Below are 23470 nucleotides of genomic sequence, written 5' to 3'. Positions count from 1 at the left end.
TATTCGGATTCCTCCCATATAATTTTTTGAAACTTGACTCATGTTTGTTTCATTTTTGTAAATTCTCTGTGAATTTTCAACAAAATGTGGTCGTCGTTTTTGACATATTACAGTTTGAATGAAAATTGTCGAAAAGTCTAATTTTAGTTGAATTACTGTACGTCAACTCCCAAAAATTTGAACCCAAAAACTTGCATTAGCTAAATTTAGCTAAATCAGCTAGATTTATTTTGCAACAACAAAACAAAATGTCAACAACACAATGTTAGAATAACGGAGCGTGAATTTCCGAGAAAAAAAAACTTTCTTGCAAAAACTTTTATCGCTCGTAAAAAAACTCGAATAGATGAGCTGAACCAGTCTAATATGCATTTCACGCGTTGCTTTGTTTCGATATCCTTCGCCAGGGTTCCCACATGAATAAGAATACAAATGTTGACAAAACGCATGAGTGATTCTGCCTCTTCTCCAATCTCTTACTATTCAGTGTCATTATGTAGAAAAACATATAGCTCTTTTAAAAATGTTGATGTTCTTTAAATATGTGCGGTTTCTGTGTAAATTTGTGCAAAGTTATTTGTGAAAAATATCTGGATGATCGTTAAAAAAAATTATTTTATAGACAAAACCTGGCTCATGGCAGCCCTGTCCGTTGGAGAGTGTGTTGGTATAAAAAACACTTGCAGGGTGGATTCAATTTTTAAGGTCTAATATTGTGCTGCCTGCAATTGCCTTAGCCAAGCAATGGTACCTAGCTACAATAACGCTACCTTGGGATTTCTTGGCAAGTCCATTTTATTGCGACTTAGATCTTATTCGAACTTTGCAGTTATCCTGCGCGGTTGATCCGTGCGAAGTAAATAATCGCATTTGTATGAACCGCAACCGCAAAATTTCAAATCTATCCCTCATTAGGGAGGAATAGTTTGAGACAATTTCGGTAGAATTGAATAGAAGGTATAATACTTTGCTGCGTGCAGATGCATTAGCCAAGCAATGGTAGACCTGTTTAGAATAAAGCTATCCTAGTTTCATAGCTTATTGCGACTGGTTACTCGAGAGAACTTCTGCTGTTATCCTGCGCGGTTGATCCGTTCGATGTAAGCTGATGCTAATTGCATGAACCGCAACCGCAAAATTTTAAATGTATTTCTTAAGAGGGTGGAATAAATTGAGACAATTCCGGTCTCCTTGTACGACGGAATTAGGGACCTGGTACGACAATGAAGGAACTTGAATGAGGAAAATAAATCATAAATTGACTCAAAAGTACGTAATGGATTGATCTATTTCCTGCATAATTTCATAACACAATATTAAAAATATAGTTCAATGAATGAATGACAGTTTTAAACCAACATGGAAGGCAATTCTATTGAACTAATGAAAAAAGCTTCCTTAAGCCGTTGTCTTAGGGGCCTCTACCCTAGTCTGTTTAAACTGAAAAAAAATATCTTTTTTTCACTTTTCCTGAGAGAAAGGGGAAGATGTGTGGTAGGCGTCTATCTAGTGTGTGAGAGACAGCACTGACAGCTTAGTCTTTGCTCTCTCCCGATTGCTGCCGTGCGGTTGTGTGTGTTTGCTTCTCTGGCTGGGCCATTCAGTAGTCAACCTTTCAGCAGATAAGTCTTGTGTTGCATGTTGGGTGATTCCTTGCGATTGGCCATTTTGCACAAGACCTTATATCGATATTAAGACCTTATCTTGAACCTTGTACAAATATGATTATATGTATTTCAAAGTTAAGTATTTGGTGCAATTGCTTCTGAAGATTTGTTGAATTAGTTCCATAATTTTTTATCCACTTTTAAATGATAACTTTTCAGATGATGATTTTCCAATCATAAAATGTCTTCAGAAAAGATCTATTTATCGTAAGTATATATCACTTGTTAATTACGTTGAATCAGGTAGCTAATTTGATAACCCGCAAAGTAATGCCAAAGAAAAAAAAAACTTTAATAGGTAGGGGAGAGTGGGGATACTTGATCCCCTTTTCTTATTTTCACCTTATCTTTTTGGAAAAATTTAGCAACTCGCACTCGCACTTCAAGTTTCTATGCTCCTCAAATTAGAACGATACTTGAACCCGTAGATGAACCAGAAGCATTTTCTAGGGAGTAAAAAAATTGCGATATTTTTAAAGTTAAGGGAGACTTGATCCTTTATTCAGGAAGCCCTAATCCATGGAAAAAATCAAACAAAACCCCAAGATAGAATGTTACTTGACAATTTTGATCATGTTTGTTCTCATTTCACAATCTATGATTGTCAGAAAAAAAATCTATAGCTTATTCTCAACCCTTATGACATTGCATACTTAGGGTCGCAATTTTTTATAAACAAGAGAAAATCAACTATTTAAGCCCTTTTCTTCAGATAATTGATGGATGAATATTAGCTATTGGATAAATATTAGTAATCTCGTAATCAGCAATGACCACGATCCATTGAGAAGAAGAATATGCCAGGATCATTTGTACCCATATATTAGGGATCAATTGTACCCAAAATCAACATTTTAGAAAACTTTTTCTGAAAAAAGTTGGCAGTTTTCCATCGCTTTGAAAATATTGTATTTTGAAGTTCATTTTACACACGAAAGATTGATGTATTGGAATAAATATTTTTGTTATAATATTTCCATGTTAGGAACATTTCAAAATGATGAAAAAAGATCTTCAAGTCACATTCTGTGAAATTTTTCAAACAAAGTACAATATCCCAAAAACTTATTTTATTAAAAATTTTTGAGCTTCAACCATTGCTGTTTTGTTCCATTTGGCACATTTCTCTAGAACATTTGATCTTTGTACGACATTCCAGTTTGGAGATATAGCTAAAGAATCAAGTATCCCCAGGGATCAAGTATCCTCATTCTCCCCTACTGATTTTCGAAGGTGAAAAAATGTTAACATAACATTTTTTAGCGTTCTTCATAACGGAATTAATATCTATCCAAATCGCTTCTAAGTTTAGTGCTCATTGATGATAACTATCTGATAAAATAAATTGATTGTCTTATTAATAATAATCGTTACGTATCGATGGGCATACCTTCCCCTCCCCTATGTAACAATTTGTAACGCTCGAGCTTACCCCCATTCCCCCTTGGAGCGTTATTTATGGATGTCCCCTTGATGAAAACTCCCAACAAAAACACAAACAGAGTTGGTTTAGGATAATAAAAGCAATGTAAAGTTTGTAGGTACTATCATTAAGCCAATCCGTCATACTGAGTAAAAAAAATTTACGGCATCGAAAAATGTTAAAATTTTTTGCTCGATTTTTTTAATTTACTTTGAAAATCAAAAACTCAAAAAAAAACTATCTCACTATGTGAGAAACTATGTCATAATAAATCAATGATAACATTTTTAAGATTATACTAAAATAAAAAACTAATAAGTGTTGTGGTATATAAATTGTGCATCTTACCCTGCCGTTGCATGATGCCCCATTTGAAGTTTGTTAAAATTATTATCCCTAAATTTATGCAAAATCTTTTCACATTTTTCGTTTATAAGCGTTAGTGCCAGAAGTGATTCTAATTCAGTTTTTTATCTCATAAACTGATAAAAGTGTGTAAAAAAGCTGTTTAAATCAGCTCAAATTTGGCATCAGTTTTCGAAACTGCGTGAATCACAGTTCCAGATAATTTGGCTGTTATCTTAGGAAAATTGGGAGTACAAGGACATTTTTGTCGAATCCGCCAGTTCCATTTCGATACGATACGAATATTCAAAGATTCAAAAAACGTTTTTATCATCCTTTTACTAAAACCTCTCGACGATCTAGTTTTCGACATTCAATTTTAGTTTTCGACACAAAAAGTTTTAGATTTCGACAAGCATATTTCCACCTCCTTTGTTAGTTCAGGAATATGAATATTTTCCTTTTTTTTTCTTGGTAGGCTATGGCCGTCGTTGACGGTTGTATTTTTTCTGCCGAAAAATTTCAAGAGCTCTCAAAACAAAATTTTGAAAGTCGAATTATAATTCTTGATTGAAGTTTCCAACGCGGAGTGAAAATTTTCTGCTTATTCGGTCGTCAATTGCCGGACTGTTCAGCGAAAATAATTGGAACTATTGAGAAGTGGACAGATCTACAGCAACTTGCTTTACCGTCGCCATCTTCCAAGGCTATCATCCCTATCCGAGGACGTCTTCCTGTTTGCCCTAAAGATCCGGGTTTGGAAACCGCCGGGGCACATACTCGAGGGATCCGACGCTGTTTGCTGCAACCGAGGAATACAAGTTGGCCCAGAATTCGATTGGTCGTGATCTCAGACGTCGCCATATTACTTTGGAAGAGGACCACCTGGTTGGAGCTAATCAATTACCTACGGACATAAATTGCCAAAACACTTGTGAGTTTTTCTTTCTTTTTTCACTTTTTACTTTTTCTATTTTTTCCCTTTTTTGAATTTTTCGGGTATCGTGAGCCTTGTTCATATTGAAAAACGGAAGGCATTCGTGTCCCCGTTTTAAATATGAGCGAGGGCGGGAGGTTTCAATCAGCAACTGTGGATGATGAAGATGACATCTACGAGAATGAGGTGCATTTGGAGGATTCAGATGTAGCTGGTCCCTCAAATGCAGACCATTCTCGCATGATAGAGAGTTCTTCATCACCCATTATTGAGGATAAGACAACCCGGCTCCGAACCTACACGGATGGTATAACTTTTTCTGGTCCTTGGGTGGTCTTCATCCGGCCCAAAAAAGATGGCAAACGGCTCAATGTGGTACAGATCACCAAAGATCTGGCGAGGTGGTCCTCCGTGACCAGCATTACTAAGGTGCGACCAGACAAGTTGCGCGTAGTAGTGGCTGACCGAAAGGCTGCCAATGAAATTGTTGCCAGCAATTTCATTAATCTAGAATACCAAGTTTTTATTCCGTCTCGAAACGTGGAGATTGAGGGCGTGATTACGGAAATGAGTCTTGAGGCAGACTACGTTAAATCCAACGGCGTTGGTAAGTTTAAGAGCCTCGATTCAACCTCGGTTGAAATCCTGGATTGCCGACAACTCAAAACTGCCAGCGTCGTAGACGGAACTAAAGTGTACTCGCCTTCAGCCTCATTCCGCGTGACCTTTGCGGGAACCGCCCTCCCTCACTTCGTTTTGATTGACGGAAAGTTGAGGCTTCCTGTGCGACTCTTTGTGCCTCGCCCAATGAGTTGCAAAAGGTGCACTAAATTGGGACACACTGAGTCCCATTGCTGCAACAAGGCACGCTGCCCTCGTTGCGGAGATATTCATGAGGATGGAGCGTGCTCAGCAGTAGAACAGAAATGTATCTATTGTGGGGGCTCACCTCATGATATCTCTGAGTGCGAGGCATTTCAGAGTCGATGGGATAAGGAGAGGCGCTCTTTGAAAGAGCGATCAAATCGTTCTTACGCCGCCATTTTAAAGAGCGCTTCTCCCCCGAATCATCCATTGTCAGGTAACATTTTTGCGTCTCTGCCAGTTGACAATGAGGACACTACAGATGAGGAGACACCCTTTGTTTTCGTAGCTAACTCCCGGAAACGTGCGAAAACAGCTACTAAATCCTCCAAAGTACCCAATAAAATACCAACAATCAGCCCCCGATAAACGTCACTAAAAAAACGGTTGCTACAAAAAAAAGAAAAACAACCCCCTGGATTCCGCACGACTTTTTCGTCTCAAAATAATCCTCTACCAGCGGGGACATCATCTTCAGAGAGAGCTCCAATAAATAATGTGGTTTTGTCAGAAAAATCTTCACAACCAGGACTCTTTAAATTGTCTGACATTCTTAATGGAGTTTTTACGTTTTTTAACATATCTGATTCCATAAGAGGCATTGTTACTACAATGCTCCCCGTAGTAAAGTCACTTTTGAAGCAATTGATGCAAACTTGGCCCCTTCTTTCAGTTTTTATCTCTCTCGATGGCTAATTTTCGCCGAGAGGTCGGAGATATCACCAGGGTTGCCAACATTTTTTTTCAAAGATCAGGGAACTGGCAAAATAAAAATCAGGCAAAATCAGGCAATGTTAAAGCTCGTTAAAGTAACGGAAATTTCGCTCAAAGTGAAGACCTTTTTTTTTTGGTCACCGCACCACATTTTCACTCCTCGAATATGTGTTGTGACAGTACTTGGATGAATTCTAATGCATCAAGCAATCGAAAGATTCCATTTATTAAATCTCTTTTTTTTACATAAGAATGAACGAGAATCTTTCGATTGCTTTGATTCAGCCACATTTTCACTTATCACTTCAGCTGTGGTACCTACTCCAGTTCCTTACTACCCATTTTTCATGACATTCGCAAAAATCAGGCAAAATCAGGCATATTTTAAAAAATCAGGGAAATTCAAAGGCTTATCAGGTTGTCAGGCATAGCCTCAAAAAATCAGGCAACGCCTGAAAAATCAGGCACATTGGCATCTCTGGATATCACTGTTCTACAGTGGAATTGCCGTAGTTTAATCCCTAAACTGGATACGTTAAAATTTCTTCTTCATGAAACTAGTTGCGATGTTTTTGCCCTTTCCGAAACATGGCTATCTTCTCAATCAGATATTCCATTCCACGATTTTAACATTATTCGTTTAGATCGCAACGATTCATATGGAGGAGTGCTTTTGGGGATCAACAAGCGCTACTCCTTTTATAGAATCCACCTCCCTTTGTCAGGAGGAATTGAAGCTGTTGCATGTCATACAACTATAAGAGGTAAGGACTTATGCATTGTGAGTTTGTACTGGCCTCAGAGAGTTACAGTGAATCGAAGTCACCTAGAGGACCTATGCTAAGTGCTCCCTGAGCCAAGGTTGATCCTGGGTGACTTTAATTCTCATGGAACTGTCTGGGGGGAGCAAATTGACGATAGTCGTTCTACTCTTATTTATGACATTTGTAACAGTTTCAATTTAACTATTTTGAACACGGGTGAAAAAACACGGGTACCTAAACCTCCTGCAAGACCAAGTTAAATTGACCTCTCATTCTGCTCAAATTCACTATCATTGGATTGCCAGTGGAAGGTAATCCCTGATCCCAATGGTAGTGACCACTTACCTATCAAAATTACAATCACCAATGGGGTCATTTCAAATTCAACAAATATGGCATATGATCTCACAAGACACATCGACTGGAAAAAGTATTCGGACACAATTATTTCAGCTATCACTGCCATGGAGGTTTTACCTCCGTTGGAGGAATATAACTTTCTTTCTCGTTTGATTTTTGATTGTGCAGTTGGTGCTCAAACGAAACCCATCCCAGGTTCATCTGTTTGTCGAAGGCCTCCCAATCCATGGTGGGACAGTCAATGTACCAAACTTTACGTCGACAAATCGAACGCTTTTAAAGTTTTTAGGAAACATGGAACCCTGGATAACTTCAACACGTATTTTTCTCTTGAGCAGCAATTTAAAAACCTGATCAAGGGGAAGAAACGTGCGCATTGGCGTAATTTTGTGGGAGGTTTATCGCGGGAAACATCTTTAAGCACTTTGTGGAATGTGGCACGAAGCATGCGTAATCGTTCTCACACGAACGAAAGTGAAGAACATTCGCATAAATGGATTTTCAATTTTGCTCGGAAAATCTGTCCAGATTCCACACCTGTGCAAAAAATCATCCGAAGTGTGCCTCCGAATAGATGTGATTTGGATTCCAGCTTTTCGATGATAGAATTCTCACTTGCTCTCTTTTCTTGTAACAATTCAGCTCCGGGAGTTGATAAAATAAAATTCAGCTTGTTGAAAAACCTTCCAGATGCCGCGAAATTTCGCTTGCTGAATTTATTTAATCAATTCTTGGAGCCTAACATTGTTCCCGAAGATTGGAGACAAGTGAGAGTTATTGCTATACAAAAGCCTGGGAAACCTGCATCCGATTTCAATTCGTACCGTCCAATAGCGATGTTGTCTTGCATTCGGAAGTTGATGGAGAAAATGATTTTGTTCCGATTGGATAAATGGATGGAAACAAACGGTCTCCTTTCAGATACTCAATTTGGGTTCCGAAGGGGCAAAGGGACAAACGATTGTCTTGCTTTGCTGTCTTCAGAGATACAAATGGCGTACGCAAAACGTGAGCAAATGGCTTCAGTGTTTCTAGACATAAAGGGAGCTTTTGATGCAGTTTCAATAGAGGTGTTGTCAGACAAATTGCACTCCCGGGGTCTGCCTCCTCTGTTAAACAACATCTTATACAGCTTACTTTGTGAGAAACATCTGAACTTTGCTCACGGAGATATTGCAATTAGAAGAACCTCCTACATGGGCCTCCCACAGGGTTCATGTTTGAGTCCACTTTTGTACAACTTTTACGTAAATGACATCGACAGTTGTCTCTCTGAAGGCTGCACTCTAAGACAACTTGCAGATGACGGCGTGGTGTCTGTCACAGGTTCTACTGAGTCTCATCTGCTCAGACCTTTACAAGACACTTTAAACAGATTGTCATCCTGGGCTTTGGGGCTTGGGATTGAGTTTTCTCCTCAGAAAACGGAGATGGTTGTTTTCTCTAAGAAACGTAGACCTGCTCAACCTAAGCTTCAACTTCTAGGCCGGACGATCACTCAATCGAGGTGTTTTAAGTATCTTGGGGTTTGGTTTGATTCCAAGTGTACTTGGAGAGCCCACATTGAGTATCTGAAAGGAAAATGCCAACAAAGAATGAATTTTCTGCGATCAATCACTGGCACCTGGTGGGGAGCCCATCCAGAAGATCTTTTAAAATTGTATCGAACAACTATTCTCTCAGTGATGGAATATGGTAGCTTCTGTTTCCAGTCAGCTGCCAAAACTCACCTCCTCAAACTCGAGCGTATCCAATACCGTTGTCTTCGCATCGCTTTGGGCTGTATGCCCTCAACGCACAACATGAGTCTTGAAGTTTTGGCAGGAATACTCCCTTTGAAAGATCGATTCAATCTACTATCACTTCGGTTCCTCATCAGGTGTGAGGTCATGAACCCACTGGTGATTGTAAATTTTGACAGGCTACTTGAGCAAAATTTTCAAACCAGGTTTATGTCTATATACCATGTCCTCATGTCAATGCAGGTAAACCCTTCTTCATTCTCTCCAACTCGTGTTTGTAGCCCAGACTACGATCATTCTTCTGTCCAGTTTGATTTGTCTATGCAGCAGGAAATTTATGGAATCCCGGTCCCTCATCGCTCCCTTCTGATTCCAAGAATTTTCGAAGCTAAATATAGACACGTCGATGCTGATAAAATGTACTTTACTGATGGATCACTTATAGAGGAATCAACAGGATTTGGAGTGTTCAACGAAATATCTAGCGCCTCTTACAGCCTCGAGTCACCATGCTCTGTGTATATAGCAGAGTTAGCAGCTATTCATTGTGCTTTGGGCAGTATAGCTTCAAGGCCAGTTGGGCACTACTTTATTGTAACGGATAGTCTGAGTTCTGTTCAAGCAATCCACTCAATAAAACCGGGAAAGCACTCGCCATACTTCTTCGAGAAGATACGGGATAGTTTGAGTGCTTTATCAAAACGTCGCTTTATCATCACCTTTGTTTGGGTTCCCTCTCATTGCTCGATAGAGGGTAATGAGAAGGCAGACTCTCTGGCAAAGGTGGGGGCGATGGAAGGCGACACGTACCAGCGTGAAATTGCCTTCAACGAATTTTACTTTTTAGTTCGAAGAAACTCTCTTGTCAACTGGCAGCGCAAATGGGACGAGGATGAGTTGGGTCGGTGGCTGCACTCGATTATCCCAAGGGTAAGCCTTAAACCATGGTTTAATAGATTGGACCTGAGTCGAGATTTTATTCGTATATTTTCCCGTCTCATGTCCAATCATTATTCCTTAGACGCGGTACTCTATCGTTTGAATATTGCTAGCAGCAATTTGTGTAGTTGCGGCCAAGGTTACCATGACATCGAGCATATTGTTTGGTCGTGCGAGGTCCATCTTGTCGCCAGAACGAATTTCATAGACTCCCTTCGGGCCCGAGGAAAACCACCCTATGTTCCAGTGAGAGATGTGCTGGGGGTGAGAGACTTGGACTACATGTTCGAAATATATCTTTTCCTAAAAGCTATTGATCTTCGTCTATAATTTCTTCTTATTTTCATATTTCCCTATCTATCTTCTTTTTTCTTTTAAAGTGAACTAGATATAAGCACACAATTGTTATCAAACAAAACGAGTTTGGCTCCTTAAAGCCTAAAGGTATGAGCCGTTTCAAATAAAGAATTTACAAAAAAAAAAAGCCTGAGAAAACAACAATGTTTTCAGTTCGGCTTCCGAGTGTAATTCTCTTTCGCTGATCGTGCTCCACTCAATACCAGCGATGCCACAGTAAAATCGGTATTTTCAAGCCCGAAAAAGCGGTGTTCGGTATAAAAAATCCAAAAATCGATATAAATACCGGAGCTATAAATTTCCGAAGCTATTAAAACAAAGTTTATTGAAAAAATATTTTAAATAAATGATATTTTTCAAAAGTTTAATGACAAAACAGTCAATTATTGGAATTAATTAGACATTTTAGTTGTTTAGCTCGTTCAATATGTAGAGAGGACGAATGACCCGGCGTAGTTAAATTCCCCGTAAAAAATATCTTTTTCCCTATTTTGTTTGGTAATCGAAATGTAGTTCCCCTCTGTTTGCTTTTTTGCTTATTTGTGGATTTTTTAAAGGATTCAACAGTTTCGTTTTCGTTTTCACTTTTCTCATAAGAGCTTTAGCAGCTGTTATAAATGTTCGTATCGTTCATTAGTCAGGTTTAAGGCAAAGACTGATTAGCGAATTGACAATCGCGTAGTATTGCGATTTTTAAACACTTCAATTGAGACAGTCCTCTGCAGCCATATTGTGTTATTCACTTTAAACACTACTATCATTAAGAATTTTTAGGCTATTGAATTCTTCATACTGAATACTATTTATCATGAGCGCACACTTATCTTAGTTCCTATTTAATATTTTAACATTCATCTTCAAGATTTTTAAGCTTCGATTGCATTTTGGAAATATTTTTTCGGTTTTACCGACTTTGTCAAAAATCGGTATGAAATCGGTATGTTTCGCCAAAAATCGGTATTCGCTATATACAGATTCTTGGTCGAAAATTTCCTTTCAAATTCGGTGTAAATTTCGGATAATCGGTATGTGTGGCATCGCTGCTCGTTACCCGCACTGAACAAAATCCGGCTATAAGGTTTATTAGGAATTTTAGTGTTTTCGCACTAAAGGAAAATCCAATACTTTTTATCAGAAGAAAAATGATTTATTTTATCAGAATTTTCAATGAATGTTAATAGAGAGCAAAATTATTACGATTTATTATTTAAACTAGTGTAATGAATGGTTCCATCATTGAAATCAAATATACCTGGAATTTAATTTCTATTTCTCATCTTATTTATTCAAATAAACAAATTTAACCAAAATTATTTTATTTAAACATTTATTAAAAAATCAAGATATTTAAAAAGTAACACTGCACTGCACTTCAAACACTTTTTATGGATGGTGGGACACAGTTTCATGCCTGATACATGTTGATCCTGGCTGGTACATGGTGGATCCTGCTGTTGTTCTGGTGGATTGATATTTCCTGGAAAAAAAAATCCGCATTAAGTTTCAAACGAATTATGTTTTAAAAAATGAACTACCTATGCATTGCGAAGAATGGAACCGTGCACGTTCTCGCTGAAGTCCGGATCTTTTTTCCTTCGCTGCTGTCCCTCATTTTAAGACCCGCGTTTTACCTGTTAGAATAGATTTATTAAAATATTAACACCAAGAAGTTCAGCCATTCCACTTTTCTAACTTACGCTTATGAATGATTGGATTATATCAAAGCGATGAAATTTTAGTTATTTTTGCTGCCACTCAGCTGGTAAAATCCTCCGGCGAAAAATTACTACTGGCTCAAAACATAAACAATAAATCTTTTGGGAATATGTTTCCCAAACAAATTAACAGAGATTGATACGGATCACGACTCAGGTACCCCAGCATGTGTACTAACTTCAGAATGATGAAATGTATTAGAATTTTATGTATGTTTCCCTAGGTATAACAGCTTTTGATATTCATTGGATTTGTCTATATTTCGTAATGGATATATCGTTAGCTTCTATCACACACTGAATGATAAGATTTATCAGATTGACCCTTTAAATTTTATTACCCTATTTAGTTTAATAATTATTGGATTGTCCTATGCATTTCACCAAGTGAGTGAGTCAGATACAATTTATTGGATTTTCTTATATTTTTGAAAGGGTAATTTAGTAGCTAAAATTTGACTGTGAATAATAAGATTTATTAAAATGACACTATGAATTTAATCGCCCAATTCGGTTCAGTGCGAGTTTACACGAGCTGTACTGTAAGTAATTCGGACGGCAAGTGTGTGCTTTCGCATGTGAGTGGGAGAGAGAGAATTCTAAACAAAGAGCGCCCTCCAGTCATACACCTCAGTGTAAATGAAAAAAGAAATATTTTTGCCGTTTTTGTTTTCACCCTGGTGGGCCACCGGTTGTGCACCATGTGCTGTCAGAGTAGGCGCGGTCCTATGGGGGGGGTGATCACCCCCCCCCCCCCCCCCCCAAGCGGCAAAAAACCGTTACAAAATACTCGCAAACGCTGGAATTTCTATTAAAAGTTCGAACGTTTCCGAGTGGGTGTTCTTTAGAATTTTCAAAATTTTCCACTCCGTGGGGGTGATTGTTGAATAAAAATTATTTATTAATTTTTTTTTCCTAAAATTGGAAAAAAAATCGGTCCACCAAACTTAAACAGCTGTAACTTGCAATTCCCTGGACCAATTTTCACCAAATGTATTGATATATGTATTCATTTTTCTCAGATGAGATAAAACCAGTGATAATAATACCCCGTCATAACTCGACTATTTTCTCGGAAAAAGGAAAATATTATTATCTTTAAGAAATGAACCCTTTATTAATTTTTTTGCATTTTAAATTTCATGATATTTGAAAATGTTGAATGCATGAAGCAGAAATACAATTTTTCACTTTTTTACCAAATCATTCGTTTCAAATTTGTAGCTATATCTTTGATTCAGTTCCAATAAATTTTAAAATCTATGAGAGCTTGAAATTTAAGAGAAAACAAATAAAAATAAAGTTCCTGCATACCTAAGAATTTAATTTTAATGATTTTGTTTCAGAATTAAATTTATATTTAGAAATTGAAGAATCGAAACAACAGTTTATATTAATTACCTTTTCGAATCACGATTCAGCAATATACTTCAGAAAAATAACAAAACATTCAGTTTTGAATTCATAGCAATCGTTAACACATTCTCAAATAAATGATTGGATTTCCAAAGGTATTGTTGGAAAACGAGAATCACAAAATTTTGGTGAGAGTTTTGCGGTGATATAAAAATATTGTAGATAACTTGAGAATTTTTTCACATGTGTGTATTTTTTCATTTGTTAAATAACATTTATATCGGTAGATTCTTTAAAGAGTTCTTCAATTGATAATTTTTAAACTGCTCAATAAACAAATGACGAAAATTATCTTTTTGTCAACAATTGTTCGCAGTGAATGATTCGCAGATTGTTTTATAAAAGGATGTATAAGCTGTTTACAAGGATATCAAAATAAGTATGTAGAGATAGTTTGTTAAACTTCTATAATTTCAAATTTTTTTTAAATATAAACCTCTTATAAATTTAAACGAAATTTGAAGGGGAGGGGAGAAGCAGTGTGCATCATGGTCGTGAAATATTGTTTTTTTTTTTTTAAGAAGTATATCTAATCAAATTCATCCATAACTTTGATGATTAATCACTGAGATAAAAAAAATTGTTTGAATCATTACAAATTTAATGCTGATATGAAATATTTTTGTATGTTCCACATTCGAAAATTTTTATAAATTCACATGGCCACAGAATTAACACTTATTTAGATGAAAATAATTTAAGAGTTATTTTCTATTTATGTTGGTGCCCTTAATTATTTTCAAATAGGTTAAAAGTTATTGAAGAAAATTCTGCACTTTTCTGACAAAACTTTTAAACATTACAATTAAAATTCGAAATAATGGTTCATATCACATTTCTTTCCGCAAGAACGCAAGTAATTTTGACTTCTGTGAAATTTTTTTTATTGAAGTTTTCTGTTTATTTACTGTTCCCTATTTTGTAAAATAATAGACCTTTAACGAATGTTTAAAGAAATAATGACTACATAGAATTTAAGATATTTCTCAATGCAGAAATCAAATCGTTTTTCAGACTTCAGCAAAATTTTTAAATGAAATAAAATATTTATTTTTTTTCTAAACTTTCTTTAGCAATGCAAGAATTTTTTTTCTTTCAGAAAGATTAAACACTGTAGATTTTTTTTTAGGTCATTCATCATCATGAAAGTAGTATTCCTTAATTGAATAAAGTATATGTAATAAACAAATTCAGAATCAGATTTTTTTAAGTTAACTTGTAAGTTCATCAGTTTTTAATAATTTATTTCACTCAAAACTGAGTCTTTTTAAAACTCCATATAAACTACAAATTACCAAAACGAGAGGTGATAAACAAAATCTAGTTGAAGATTCGAGTTAAGCGCAGCAAAGTCTACTAAATCAATCATTAAAACATAAACACCAAAATGCTATCTCTTGCATTATTTTGGTAAGACGTTTTTATTAGGAAAAATCATTTCAAATGTTAAAAACTAATCTTTTTCATCTTCATATTATATTTAAATTTATGAAGAGTTAATTACCGTGATTTTGTTTGTTAATTTTATGTATCGACCTAATCGATGAAAATTAAAAGAACATAACTAAGAACATTTCAACATTATGGAAATTCTTGTCAAATAGAAAGGAAGAAATGAAAGAGAAGAAAATGAGAGAGAAGAATTTTAAAAGAAGCATTTTAATCACATGTCATCAATTCATTCTTCATGTATAAAAAAATAAACAAATTAATAAATAAATAAATAAATAAAAGGGATCAGTTTCGTGTTTGATCATTCAAGAACTCTTCCATTTTCCAAATTGTACTTTGTCAGTGATGATAAATTGTTGTTGTATTTAAAGACATAAAGTTATAACACAATCTAAAATTAACTTTTCTTGCCTTTTATAATGATTACTGGCAGAATTTGAATATTAATTAAGGATTTTATCTTTTATAACTTAATAACTTGATAAATTGATAGAATTAATTATTTTCATTTTTAAATTAATCAACTGCTAATTTCGAATAAATTCTCTAAAGTTCATAATGGATATATTTTCCTCATCGATAATTCATATTTCAAATTGTGATTGAAAAGTATTTCAAATGGATGACATTACAGAGGAATTTTTCAACCAAAACTACAATTGAAATTGAAGAAAAGAAATGTAAATTAATATGGTTGATAATTTACATTATTATCAATTATTCTGACATGATCTGATTTAATGTAAGAATTTTAGCTTACTTTCTTATCAAATTTGATGTTATATTTGATCTATTCTCCTGCTGTGCTGTGATAGTTATGTCCGAAGCTTCAAATTCTGGCTTTATTCAAATTTTTAATTCGCATTCCGTTTCTGATGTTTTTAAAATATTTGTTTTAATTGTTTTGTTCAGAATAAGAATCAACATTTCGAATGATTTATTAATGACAAACCGAACATAAGATTGGTTTAAAATTTTGATTCTGATTTATTTTGATTCGAATCAGTATTTTTTTTAAGAGTTTGTGTGATGATTATGGGTTTGAATATGGTTTTACAAATCAATTTGCTTATTTATTGTCCTTTTTTGGGTATTGTTAGAATTCCAAACAACATTTTAAATTCGAAACCCACCCCCCCCCCCCCCCCCTACGTGTCCATCGCACGGGTCTGGTGCTCAGCAAATATTAAAGTCTCATTTGAAACTGTACATAACCACCAACCGACCCCCCCCCCCACCCCTCCCTACTACCCACTCGCACTCTTTAAATGACATTTTTCGCAATATATTTACGTTAATGACTGATTTTTGAAAATTTGGAAAATCACCCCCCCCCCCCCCCCCAAGAGCCAGCTCTAGGACCGCCCCTGTGTCAGAGCGTTTTTTTTATTTAGTTATTTATTAATTTATGCAACAGAAGAGATGAGAAGTTTGCTGGCTTGTAGTTTATATAGAAAAAACGCCGTTCAAATATCATCTGAACCTAAGATTACTATCGGTTTAAAGGTCAAACTGTTTTATTTGTTACAAATTCTATGATAATTAAGACAATTTTAAAAAATTGAAGCGACTTATCGAAAATCAGGAAAAAATCCTGAAAAATCAGGACACCTCTTGCACCTTTGGTTCGGAGAGCAGCGTCTTTTCTCGTGAACGTACCAAGAATAAACTGGGAAGGGAATTCTCTTCATCAGCGAATGTGAATGCTCTCTCTCACTCTTGTGTGTTGACAATCTCACTCTTGATTTCTGTGCGATTTATCTCTCCCCTCCCCGCACAGCAAACGAAAAAAATAGCACTCTCTTTCACTGGACAATGCCAACAATGCTATCCATGCCAACATAAAAACCAAACGCTGATTTTTAATCAATTTTCTACCGTTTTTTAATCGAGGACTCATATATTGAGAAGATATTCTTGTATCAGAGATATATACAACGAAATGATTTGACTTACGGTTTAAAAACTTTCAAAGATTCAATTAGTTAAATTTTTCTTTAAAAAATCGTCAAAATTCCAGTTTTTTGGCAGGTTTTGAAAAATAGAACTAAAAGAAAACATCCATAACTTTTTTCCTCACAATTCAGAATTTCTCTCGGTCTTTGGGAAAGTTGATCATTGAGTCAATTAGTATATGTATTTTACAGTTTTGTCAAAAATGCATACAAATTGAATTTTGTTGAACTATTTTTTAAAGTTATCTCGAAAACCAGAACTGACAAAAATTTAATTGAATATTTGGAATCAGTTCTGAGATTCCTTGCGCCTAGGAAAAATGTAAATTTTTATGTCTTGTGATATTTGTAATGCTATTTTCAGAGATTTCTAAGGCAAATTATGCCAAACATTGATTAAATTGGGTAATTTCACTTCAAAATAAGGAACCCACATTGTCAGAGTCATATGCCTTAGAAAGCCTATACCAGAGGTATCCAATTTAAATTAATGAAATATATGATATTTGTAAAAGATTTCAAGAATCAAACTGTAAACTGCAACATTATCAAATCAGATTAAAAATCTGTGAAATTATGAATGTTTTATGATTTTGAAGCCATCTCAATGCGATGAATTCATACGGAACTTCAAATTTGAAAAATCATAGGCGAAAATAGGCACAGAAAAAAACGCGTTGGATCTACATGAAACTTTTAAATAGAAGTGATGACGAAAAATACCATCTCATCGAATCAAGCAAAAAAAGAGGTTTTCTCAGGAAACGGTTCAAATTCAAAAAAAAATCTCAGTAGAACGGTTTTTGAGTTATGCTACAAATATAAAATTTTGTAAAAATAAAAAAAGTACTTGTACTCAGGTTCAAATATCTCGGAATGCTTTACATTAATTTGCAATCTCTTTTTTGCATATTAACGGTGAATAAATTTGCTATCCAGTATTGTTGAATTTATGATAGAAAAATTATAAAAAACGCATTTTTTTCAGAGAAAATTTTGTTTCAGCGAATGTTATAGCCTCGAAAGTAACATTTAAAAAATCTAATTTTCTATTGGCCTTAAATATTAATTCAAAACGAAGATTTCAAGTGATTATTTATCAAAATCGGTTGAAAATTTAAGATGTTATGGTTACTTTACCATATCAGTAATTTTAGCATGTTTGAATTATTTACTACGAACCGTGATGTACTTCTCATAGTAAAGGAAGAATTAAACATGGTAAATCTCACTTGCTCCAAGTTAAAACTAATAATAAGCTTACCAAAACATCACATGCCAAATTTCAGAACGATCTGACCATGGGGAGGGGTTGCTTTAGTCTCGTGAATAATATTTTAAAGTATAACTTGATTATTGATAACTTTTCTTTAACTAACTAAGTTATTGATAACTTTTTTCACCACTAGCCGATTGCTTTGTATGAATAATTTTCTTAAAGGCTAAACTAAAAGAAATATTTCACTCGAAGAGTGCAACACGTTGGACTTAAGACAAAAAAAGTTATTGCGGTTCAAAGATTGTATTTTGGCCGGGAATTCTCGTATAAAAAGCAATGCGTAAAATGTACTCATTGCCTGTTAGGCGACAATTTTCGGCTAAAATACAATCTTTGACCCGCAATAACTTTTCTTTTTAAAGTCCAATCGTGTTGCAGTTTTCGAGTGAAATATTGATCTAAACATAGACTTAAAGAAAATTATTCATAAAAAGCAATCGGCTATTAGAGAAAAAGGTTATTAATGAAAAACCAGTACTTTTTGTTCCTCCCGAGCAAAATAACTCGAAATCCTAATCACGTTTGAGACTCAAGCAACCCCTCTCTATTCACCTTTAATATGCAAAAAAGAGATTTCAAATTAATTTTATACATTCCGAGATATTTAAATCTAAGTAAAAGTACTTTTTTTAATTATTTTTTTTTATTTCTACTGCCATTTTTTTCAAATTTCATTCTCGGAATCAGCGCCCGATTTTATATAAAAAATATAGGTCGGTCAGTAAAGTTCACGTTTTTTTTCAATATTGTATATTAGTGTTTTCTACCAATCTCTTGCAATGAAAAAAAATCTAAACGCTTGAATATGGGGGTCCAATATATCCCAATTTCCAGACAGAAATTTGCATCGAGGCATTTTAAATTTTATGTTTTGATATCGACTAGATGCCAAATACCATGCCAAGGTATTAAATCGGTACTTCGAACTGGATCTCCGACTCACAGAGGAAACAGTTCAAAATATCGAAATGGTCGAATCGAAAATTGGTTTCATTAAATCGATTGGGTCGAGCGATGCTGAAGAATCGATCCAGAAAATCTAAAATCTGTGTTTAAAAGATCGATTTTTCAAAAATCGATCCAAAATCGACCAATCCAATACAGCACGTCAATTTCAATTGAGCCCAAAGTGAACGTTTTATGTCACTCGTATTTTAAAAAAACGAAAAAAAAGATATTTGTTGAAACACAGAGGGATATGTCAGAGTTTTTATGTTTTTGATGATCTAAAACAATGGTCTATCATAATTTATTGAGTGCGCTCTTGAGTTTATCAACTACAGATTAGCTACCTACAACATTTTAAAAAGAAGCCCTTAATATTAAATTATTAAATTTTATTTGAAAACAGCAATATCCATCTTTGTCTTCTACTACAATTTGTTGCTTAAAAGTCACTCGCGACAGCGCAGTGAATTAATTATCACATGAAACAGCGAACTGCGCACATAGTCACTTTTCCTGCAACTGAACCTATCTAGATTACCTCGAACATGTCTCGTAAACTCTCCTGTGAATCATGCGCCCCCGGTCGCTTAGAGGCAAAAAATCGATTTCTGTTGCAGCATCCCGGGATCATCGTAAAAAAAAATCTCCTACGAACGACCCGACCCGCATCACATCGGTTTGATTCCGTGTAACCTGACCGCGCGCGCATGCCCACGTTTCTCGCAATCGAAACAACTCAAACCGACGTGCTCGATTAACCGATACAACCTCCTCGGAAGCATGCTCTCCCAATAGTTAAGTTGACTTAGTTCACTTGTCGCGGAATCGGCTTAAGTCGGTTTGGGGCCAGCTGTCTCAAATTAACGCTCAACGGCGATCGGATCGGATCACTCGTGTCCTCCGGTACCTGATCCGGCCACCCAACTCCAGAGTTGAACCAGCTCTGTCTGTTTGGTTGGGGCCTCCCCTCGATCGTGAGCTCCCGTTCATTTTTAAAGATATTACTTAACTTTTCAACTGCTAATTTGTTGGCCTAGGTCCGGAGTCTCTCGTAAGTAAGTCACCAGTCGCCACAGTATATTTTGAGAGAGGCACAGGCGTTGCGCAACTCCCGTCCGAATCGTGTGGTGGAAAACTGTCCTCTCCGCGATCCTGATTTCCCGGGTCTGGTGCAACCAAAATTTGGTGTCCTGCTCTGGGTACGCTCAAAACTCGGATGAGCAGAGTCACTCGAGTCGGGTTTCTGAGGATCCATTGCGAGGGAACCGTGTTCGGTTTCCCTCAGACAAAAAAACAGGGTGACGATCACGTTCCGTCCTGTAGACAACAGGCGCGATCGTTGGAACGATCGCCGTGAATCGTGTAGCTCATCGGGATCGGAGATCACTCGGTCGGATGACCGACCGGTCCCGACGATTGTCATCATCGGTCGAGGATGCGCTAACGAGCACCTGGGCCTAGGCCTAGCTGGAGGAACCCAAACAAAGAAGCTATCCGAAATATTTCGCTCCCACTGCGAATCAATATTCCAAGACCGAACAGTAACAGGGGCGCAGCCCTGGTGAGATGTTTTCGAACGGACAATACCCCGAGGGAGAGATCGTGTGCGTTCGTTCTTATAAATATGAGTGGAAAGCGTTCGGTCCTTCGAACCAGCTTAGAACGCAACCCACTCAACAAAAACAACGATCGATCGATCGCTTTCTAGAACAACACGATCGAGAATTCTACTAAGAGTGCAGGCTCAACCTGAACGTTCTAGGTAGATTTTCGATCGAGAACGAATGGCAGCAAAAAAAAACTACTTTGTTAAATCATTCTGCTGGTAGCTCAGTTATTATGGCATCATGGCTTCTAGCTAGCTAGCTGTTGCAATCGAGACAGCTTTTGGGGGAGGGAGATTCGAACGAAAAAAAAAAATTCAACGACGTTGAACGCGCATAAATCAACCCGATTTATGCGACCAGCAACAGCAGCTAACTTTGAATGCGCCGCGCCGCTCTATAACATAACTGAAAGCCAAATTGACACGGTCGCCACTTCTTGGTGGTATCGAGGTTGTGTATAAGCCACGAGTATAAGTTAAACGAAGAATTACTACAGACTGTATCATGTCGAGGTAATTCAAGTTTGCCTTGTAAAGGTTAGTCCACACTAGGAGACAGTTCGTCTCACATTTTATTCGGGAGTTACTGGAGACTGTCTCAGCTTTCCAACAACAACAACAGACAACAAAGTTCATCTTACAGCACAAATCGCAGTTGATGGTGTCTGGTGTGGACTAAGCATAAAAAAAACGTTTTAGAAAAACAAAATAGAAAAATGTAAAATCAGGTGAATCAAAACACCTTCGAACTATTTTTGAGACAACTCTGTCAAATTCAGCTATTCCGAAGAAATGTTACAAGGCGCTGCATAAGTTTAGGGGTAAAACAATTAAAGAAATTCCGTATTTTTTTATTAGGAGATCGAGAAAAATTCGAGAGCCATAATCATCGGGAATCATTTGAGAAATACATTTTCTTCCGATTGACACTGTGTCCCATTTCAATAAGTGAACCAAGGAACATTTAGTTGAAATTCGGCACTTCAGTCTATTGGTGAGCCAATTTTCCAATTACTACAGTGACTGACTGACACAATTGAAAACCCACTTTCTTTTCAAATCTTAAAATGACGATACGTTCAGTTTCTCAAAGTCTTTTTGAATCTTAATGAGTTCGTTGGAAAGCTGGTGATTTTAAGATCATTTTACTATTAAAATGTTATGTTTCAATTTTTTCTCAAATTAGTAGCAATTAGTTTTCTAAATTGCAGTTTTAGGGTCTCAGAAAAAAAAATCTACTTCATGATTTATGTGATATAAATGATAAAATCAAATTATCATAAAGTTAAAATGACCCTTATTGGCCTCGATGATTTACTGATCACGTTTTGCATACTTTTTTGTATCGTTTCGGTGATATTTCAGGGGTTCGGGGGTCCAGCAAGACCCCAAAACAGGAAAAAAAAAACCCTTATTTTTATCTAAACATCAACAATGTTGCAAAACATCCTTCAATGGAATTCATTTTGGAGCTAGGAGGGATGACCACATGATTGCACAGTGGGGATTTTTTTTTCTCTCTTTCTTTTGGCTGTAGACCTATCGATCCAGAAATGCCAAGTCTTGTGGATTTTTACTGTTTTGTTTTTATTTACAGTTCGCGTGTTATTTAATTCGACCGTTTATTCCCATATCATGGGGTTAGTGATATTTCATTAGTTAAGTAACATTTACTATTTATTGACTTTAATTTGATGTTCATTTATTGATTAAGTATCTTCAGATGTTCCTCTTTGTACTTCTCAAAAAGTCGGACAGATCCTTATACTCTGATATGCTATTGTTTCTAAGTATTTCAATTAAATCTTTTTTGTTGACCAGTATATCATAATTTGTTCTTAGTTGATTGAAGTTGATGCAGTCATAAAGTATGTGATTGATGTTTTCTACGGTTCCACAAAATTCACATAGGTCGGAGTTAATTAGGTTCCACCTTGCCAGTCTATCCTTTGTGGCTGTATGTCCCGTTTTAATTCTGTTTATTATTATGGTGTCTAGTGTGTTAAGTTCTATTTTATCAAACCATGGTTTCAGGCTCACAGTTTGGGTATGGTTATAGTGAAAAATACCTTTTTCTTGTGAGATGATGCTATAAGTGTTTTGCCATTCCTTGATAATATTCTGTTTGAATGTTATGAGAAGGTCGTCTTTTGTGATGTGGAAGTGCTCAATGGATGATCGAGTGGTTCCTAGTTTTGCAGCATAATCTGCTCTTTCGTTACCAATGAGCCCTGTATGGCCAGGTATCCATTGTATGATAAGATTGTTTATGTCACCATTCTGAGTTATGTATTTTATTCTAGCTGCTATATGGTTTCCTGTATTTTTTCTGTTTAATAAGGCACAAGCACTTTGAGAATCTGTAAGTATCACTACTTTATTAATTCCCTTCAATTTGATAAAGTTTATGGCTTCTTGTATCGCTATCAATTCTGCGTTCATAATTGTGTACTCTGATTTAAGCCTCCCACTGTACGAGATTTTCTCTTGCGGATCGTAGTATCCGTATCCGACTTTTGTATTTATAATTGAACCGTCAGTATATATTTTGTAATGGTTTTTGTATTTGTTGTTTATTAATTCTAATACCATGGTTTTCTGTTTATTGATTGATGTTTCTTTTTTGCTTATTTCCGTTATTCTTTCTATTACTTTTAATTTATTGCAAGCTATTTCTTCATGTTGGGGGCCTAGCTGTGTGAAAAGAAAATTGTTTTCTGATGCTATTTTTTCCAAGAAAGAAATATGTTTAGGTGTTGAGTTAGTTGACATCAGTTCTATTAAGTTGTTAATTATTGGGCTATTTTTGTAGTATAGTGTTTTTGTTATCTCCTTCAGTGCAAGCCATTCTGCTCTTTGAATTAATGGGATCTCTCCTGATTGTGCTAACACAACTTGATTTGGGGTCGAGTTTAAATGTCGCATTGAAAGTCTCAATGCTGCTAAGAAAACAGTGGGGATTTACGAGCCAAAAAGGGTACCCAATT

The 23470-nt window shown here is 36.0% G+C and overlaps 1 protein-coding gene across 1 annotated transcript; it reads left to right on the top strand.

Moving 5' to 3' along the window:
• Positions 1-4492: 4492 nt before the first annotated feature.
• On the top strand, positions 4493-10175 carry LOC129758668 (uncharacterized). Its single transcript, XM_055756245.1, has 3 exons — positions 4493-4979; positions 9346-10019; positions 10136-10175. Exons 1-3 carry the CDS (start codon positions 4493-4495, stop codon positions 10136-10138), a joined length of 1164 nt encoding a protein of 387 aa, XP_055612220.1. The 3' UTR covers positions 10139-10175.
• The last annotated feature ends 13295 nt before the right edge of the window (positions 10176-23470 follow it).

Source organism: Uranotaenia lowii, chromosome 1 (genome assembly GCF_029784155.1).
Source record: "Uranotaenia lowii strain MFRU-FL chromosome 1, ASM2978415v1, whole genome shotgun sequence".
NCBI lineage: Eukaryota > Metazoa > Arthropoda > Insecta > Diptera > Culicidae > Uranotaenia > Uranotaenia lowii.
The sequence above is the reverse complement of the archived record's forward strand: the minus strand, read 5'-3'. Positions and strand labels throughout refer to the sequence as shown.